Genomic DNA, 6,967 nt, shown 5'->3' with positions numbered 1-6,967 from the left:
GGTTAATTTCAGTCAGATTTGATCAACCATGAGATATTTTTTTTCAATCGAGGGGCGGTCCATTCATAACGAATGTTCTTATCAGGTTGGGAGGGTGAAAGAGAGGATGGAGGGGAGGGTGAGACAGAGAGTGGGGCAGATCTGTTAAAGAGGAACCGGCTGCATCTGAGTCTTCTGTAGCCATCGATAGAGCATTATGCGTTGTCCTTTAGTTTCTAATATATCTGTATTGAAAAAATATATATCTGTATGTTATGGTTCAATGGCTCCTATGAATTGGCATTGTCATATATCCTATGTGCCAAAAGGTGTCTAGACGCAATTACGCATTTGGAGGTTATAATAGACTAGGTTTCCCCCTAGGAATCCGACAAGGTTGAATTAATTATCAGTGTAATATTTTAGGCCATTTGTTGCTGTCCAAATTGGTGAGAGAGAGAGGGATATGATGTCTGAAAGTTGAAAACCCCTTTCCCCATGCTGTATGCTACGTCTTTAACTGTTGCCCAGCTCCTCCTTCCACAGTGACATGTCTACCCTCTGCAAACCCCTTTTAGTTCAGCCTGCTTGTCACAGCGGTTACTGGAAATGACACACGGGAGGCGGTCGAATGGCAAACATGTTAAAAACATGTGCTTATAGCTACGATTCATCCGGAATCCACATTTTCATCAGATTTATATAATAACGCGATATAGGTCATTTTCATTAATAAAGGACCGCTTAAAAGACCGCAGTGTCAAATGGACGTCGACGGCATCTGAATGAACCCAGCATAATTTCTAGCCAACGGACTGAAATAAAATATCTTTAATGTGTTCAAGCCTGGTGGTGTGTTCATTCCGTCTACCAGCCTTGGCGAACAGCGGTGTTACTGTATCGGTGGACGAAAGTGATCAGAGCGGACTCGGTTCTGTCCTTATCCACAGCAGTAGAAGTTTAGCGCCGTGATTTGTATTTCCCTCCTCATGTTACTGCAAAGAGCCATCTCCACATTTCCCTAATGAAAATTAATCTTTGGAACGGTTCCCGGGACGTGACAGAGATTATGTCGAGTAAAAGTGTGGAATGGCTTCAAGAAGAACTGGAGTCCGGGCTCGGGGTGAGCTCACTACTGCTGTTGGACTGCCGATCTCACGAGCTTTACGAATCGTCGCACATTGAGTCGGCCATCAACCTGACGATCCCCGGTTTGATGCTGCGGAGACTGAAGAAGGGGAATCTACCGATCCGGTCCATCATCCCCAACAACGAGGATAAAGAGAAATTCGTGAAGCGGTGCAAGACAGACATGGTTCTTCTCTATGACGAGGCCACTACGGACTGGCAGGAGACCGGGGTGGCGAGCTCTGTTCTCGGCTTGCTGTTGCAAAAGCTCCGAGATGAAGGTTGTAAGGCTTTCTACCTGGAAGGTGAGAATGAACTTCTTCGATCTTCTAGATTTGTTTTTATGTTCTCGTATTATTTTATTTTCTGTTTCCTGGTACATTTTCAACGTCTAAAGACTAGGCTACTTGTCAACAACAACAACAACAACAACAAATCGACTTAAAGCACAATTTATATTCTATTCCTACGTGACCGAGTTTGGAGACTAGCTAGACTCCTCGTCTAATGTAACAGTTACACAAATGGACTTTAGCGCAAAGTTACATTGTAGCTCATTCAAGGCAGCGGAATGCAACTATGGATCCGTTCGTTTCCCTCTCGCTATAATGTTATTATCGACTATGGAGTGGCTATTTGATTGTATTCTTTGTCATATTAAAGTTGTCAAATATTTCTTGTCTAAATGAAAAGTCAACGTAAGGCAGCCACGGTTCCTATGTAATAATGTGTAAAAAATAAATAAAAATAAAGGCTTATATTTTCCTCAAGTGCTTCAAGATAATGAAACTAATAATATTTATCTCGATGTTTAATTCCCCTCCCCCTTCACGAAAGCCTATAAATAATAAGCAGTCGTGAAAGTAACTTATTCTATTGTCAAATATTCGCTTATATTCCCAGTAGTAAGAACAGTAGTGACAGTAGTAAGAATCATAGTGTTTCAACCGGATTTTCGATTGTTAATCTAATAGAGTACATATGTTATATTCATTATTTGAGGGTTTTAACTTTGAAAGAATGTTGGCCAAAACAAATATGTTTTCAATTAATGTTCTAAAATGGCTCCGCCATGTTGTCAAGTGCTTCTTCAGGAAAAGACGTGCATTTCATGAATGAACAGAACAGAAACTATTTCTTCTCTGTGTGCTGTCTGAAACTAGTCTAGGCTATATAAAAACCCTATTATTTATACCACACAATCAACCCCGTTCTTGTCATAGACCTATTCATGTCCTATCTCATGTGTGTAGGAAAATAATAGTGCTTGAGGAAAATATTCCAAACATGTTTCAGATTCACTTGTCTGATATTCAGGAACCACTTATTCAGGGCAGAAGAGACTAGCTACTAATGTAACAAATGTCTCAGCATCAGCGTAACAGATGTGAATGTACTTTGTAGAACTCTCTTGCGATGTTGATTTGAAGGAAAGGACTCTCCAGCCAGCGGCCCCAGTTGATTGGTGTTTATTCTGACGATAAACACAAGGAGCCACATCAGATGCTGCAGACCTATGATTATGATTAGATGTGCTGGACAACACTATGTTGATGGCTGTAGACTCTGGATTCGTCGCTTGCATGTCAATATCAGACTAGATATTTTGTAATTAAACATCACAACAATGACAAAAACTGTACAAAATATAATACAAGTAAGTGTAACAGTATAACTTTAGACCGTCCCCTCGCCCATATCCGGGCACGAACCAGGGACCCTCTGCACACATTAACAACAGTCACCCACGAAGTATCGTTACCCATCGCCCCACAAAACTCTGTGTTGTTGTATGTGTGAAATTGCTACGCGTTTATCTTGGCCAGGTCGCAGTTGTAAATGAGAACTTGTTCTCAACTGGCTTACCTGGTTAAATAAAGGTGAAATAAAAAAAAATTAAAAAAATAAAAAATTTAAAGCCGCGGTCCTTGCAGAGCAAGGGGAACCACTACTTCAAGGTCTCAGAGCCAGTGACGTCACCGATTGAAACGCTATTTAGCGCACACCACCGCTAACTAGCTAGCCGTTTCACAGCCATTACGTAAGTACCTGACGATAGACACAAGGAAGTACATTAGCAGGGCACCAGTATGTTGATGGCTGTAAATTCGTGTTTCTTCCGTTAGTATGGAAATAACTGAGTTAGCAGGGAGCTAATTTGACATTTACAATTAGAGCATGCATAATAACGGAGTTAGCAGGGAGCTAATTTGACATTTACAATTAGAGCATGCATAATAACGGAGTTAGCAGGGAGCTAATTTGACAATTACAGCAAAAAACATCTAAAAGCACATCCCAGGATGTTCCACCAAAATATCTAACGGGTATGTACACACATAGATTGTGTTTACTTGATAGCTACCTACACAAATAGCTAGCTAGAACAAAGTGTTAATTAGATCAATTCATTAAGGATGTGTACACAGTGAACTCTTACACATTGTAAATATGGAAATAGAAAATAGTATTTCAGAATGTGACCGCTTGCAATTGAAATATCAGACTAAGAAGAATTGAAGTTCACCATCTCCCCCTATCTGAAAGCATGACCAATGGCATAACACCTTATTGATATGTGAATTAAACCAACCAATTGGAATACACATATTTCTGCAGTGGAAACATAAACCTGTTACAGAAAGACCTGCAACCTTCTATTGGTAATGTTAACGCGCGGACCACGAGCGGCACAGTCCATAGCGCGCTGGACTTCGGGCTAGAAGGTCGACGGTTCGAGACCTGCTCCCTCTTCCTGTTTCATTACAATAATATTACAGAATCATTACAGTCCTGACCCATAGGCCGGTTATTGGCTTATTATATTGTCACTGTGAACATTGTAATAGTTGTGAGAAATATTCCATAGGCCTACATGTTTGAGACTCACTGTCGTCTGTCATTCACAAAAAAAAAGTCCACACATAACACTTTATGTCACTTTTAATGTCTCCTTAGATCAGATCAGCGCTAAGCTACTAGCTGCAGGAAGTCTTTCACCAAAGTAATGCACTTGGCCTGTACTAGTCTTACAGCTGATCTTACAGCTGTCTGTAGCATGGGCAACAACAAAAACAACAACAACAACATGTTCAGCGTTTTTATTGGAGTGGAAACATCCGTGTATGAGATGGGTTTATTATTGTGTTATAGGATGTAATGTGTAATGTTTCACCAAAGTAATGCACTAGGCCTGTGCAAAGGAGCAAATGAACAATATGGGGATGAGGTAGTTGGGTGGGCTATTTACAGATGGGCTGTGTACGGGTGCAGTGATCGGTAAGCTGCTCTGACAGCTGATGCTTAAAGTTAGTGAGGGATATATAGTCTCCAGCTTGAATGATTTTTGCAATTCGTTCCAGTCATTGGCATTAGAGAACTGGAAGGAAAGGTGGCCAAATATTAGCAATATTAGCAATATTAGCGGATCTTACAGCTGTCTGTAGTATGGGCAACAACAAAAACAACAACAACAACAACAACATGTTCCGCGTTTTTATTGGAGTGGAAACATCCGTGTATGAGATGGGTTTATTATTGTCTTATAGGATGTAATGTGATAATATATCAGTGTACATTTATTTTTACCAAGTAAAATAAGAAGTAGGTCCATATCATGTTCCTGTCTGGCACATGTACAGTGGGGCAAAAAAAGTATTTAGTCAGCCACCAATTGTGCAAGTTCTCCCACTTAAAAAGATGAGAGAGGCCTGTAATTTTCATCATAGGTACACTTCAACTATAACAGACAAAATGAGAAGAAAACATCCAGAAAATCACATTGTAGGATTTTTAATGAATTTATTTGCAAATTATGGTGGAAAATAAGTATTTATTTATTTATTTTTACCAAGTAAAATAGAAAGTAGGTCCATATCCTGTTCCTGTCTGGCACATGTACATCATATCATGTTTTTTGATTTGGTACAGTGTATTTTTTATTTAGTATAGGTAGGTAAATAGTATAGATAGGTAAATGCTGTACACACACACAACTTTTTAAAATGTTTTATTTTGCTTTTATTTAACTGGGCAAGTCAGTTAAGAACAAAATCTTATTTACAATGACGGCCTACCAAAAGACAAAAGGCCTCCTGCGGGGACAAGGGCCTGGGATAAAAATATACAAATAAATCAAATACAAAAAAAGGACAAAACACAACAAGAGAGACAACACATCACTACATAAAGAGAGACAACACAACATCACAACAAGAGAGACAACACAACACTACATAAAGAGAGACAACATCACAACAAGAGAGACAACACAACACTACATAAAGAGAGACAACACAACATCACAACAAGAGAGACAACACATCACAACAAGAGAGACAACACATCACAACAAGAGAGACACAACATCACAACAAGAGAGACAACACAACACTACATAAAGAGAGACAACACATCACAACAAGAGAGACAACACATCACAACAAGAGAGACAACACATCACAACAAGAGAGACAACACATCACAACAAGAGAGACAACACATCACAACAAGAGAGACAACACATCACAACAAGAGAGACACAACATCACAACAAGAGAGACAACACATCACAACAAGAGAGACAACACATCACAACAAGAGAGACAACACATCATCACAACAAGAGAGACAACACATCATCACAACAAGAGAGACAACACATCACAACAAGAGAGACAACACATCACAACAAGAGAGACAACACATCACAACAAGAGAGACAACACATCACAACAAGAGAGACAACACAACATCACAACAAGAGAGACAACACAACATCACAACAAGAGAGACAACACATCATCACAACAAGAGAGACAACACATCACAACAAGAGAGACAACACATCACAACAAGAGAGACAACACATCACAACAAGAGAGACAACACAACACAACAAGAGAGACAACACATCACAACAAGAGAGACAACACATCACAACAAGAGAGACAACACATCACAACAAGAGAGACAACACATCACAACAAGAGAGACAACACATCACAACAAGAGAGACAACACATCATCACAACAAGAGAGACAACACATCATCACAACAAGAGAGACAACACATCACAACAAGAGAGACAACACATCATCACAACAAGAGAGACAACACAACACAACAAGAGAGACAACACATCATCACAACAAGAGAGACAACACATCATCACAACAAGAGAGACAACACATCATCACAACAAGAGAGACAACACAACACAACAAGAGAGACAACACAACACAACAAGAGAGACAACACATCATCACAACAAGAGAGACAACACATCACAACAAGAGAGACAACACATCACAACAAGAGAGACAACACATCATCACAACAAGAGAGACAACACAACACTACATAAAGAGAGACCTAAAGACAACACAACACTACATAAAGAGAGACAACACAACACTACATAAAGAGAGACAACACATCACAACAAGAGAGACAACACAACATCACAACAAGAGAGACAACACAACATCACAACAAGAGAGACAACACATCACAACAAGAGAGACAACACAACATCACAACAAGAGAGACAACACATCACAACAAGAGAGACAACACATCACAACAAGAGAGACAACACATCACAACAAGAGAGACACCACAACACTACATAAAGAGAGAGACAACACAACACTACATAAAGAGAGACAACACAACATCACAAAAGAGAGACAACACATCACAACAAGAGAGACAACACAACATCACAACAAGAGAGACAACACAACATCACAACAAGAGAGACAACACATCACAACAAGAGAGACAACACATCACAACAAGAGAGACAACACATCATCACAACAAGAGAGACAACACATCATCACAACAAGAGAGACA

The 6,967-nt window shown here is 39.7% G+C and overlaps 1 protein-coding gene across 2 annotated transcripts in view; it reads left to right on the top strand.

The window, feature by feature from the left end:
- The first annotated feature begins 568 nt into the window (after window positions 1–568).
- The window catches only part of LOC115118137 (dual specificity protein phosphatase 7-like), a 100,590-nt gene continuing 94,191 nt past the window's right edge, over window positions 569–6,967 (top strand). For both annotated transcript variants that reach the window (XM_065004538.1, XM_029646677.2), the window contains exon 1: window positions 569–1,412. In XM_065004538.1, coding sequence (XP_064860610.1) covers window positions 1,004–1,412 — 409 coding nt within the window. In that variant the 5' untranslated portion in view covers window positions 569–1,003. The remainder of the gene's footprint in view (window positions 1,413–6,967) is intronic.

Source organism: Oncorhynchus nerka, linkage group LG2 (assembly GCF_034236695.1).
Source record: "Oncorhynchus nerka isolate Pitt River linkage group LG2, Oner_Uvic_2.0, whole genome shotgun sequence".
NCBI classification, from domain to species: domain Eukaryota; kingdom Metazoa; phylum Chordata; class Actinopteri; order Salmoniformes; family Salmonidae; genus Oncorhynchus; species Oncorhynchus nerka.
The sequence above is the reverse complement of the archived record's forward strand: the minus strand, read 5'-3'. Positions and strand labels throughout refer to the sequence as shown.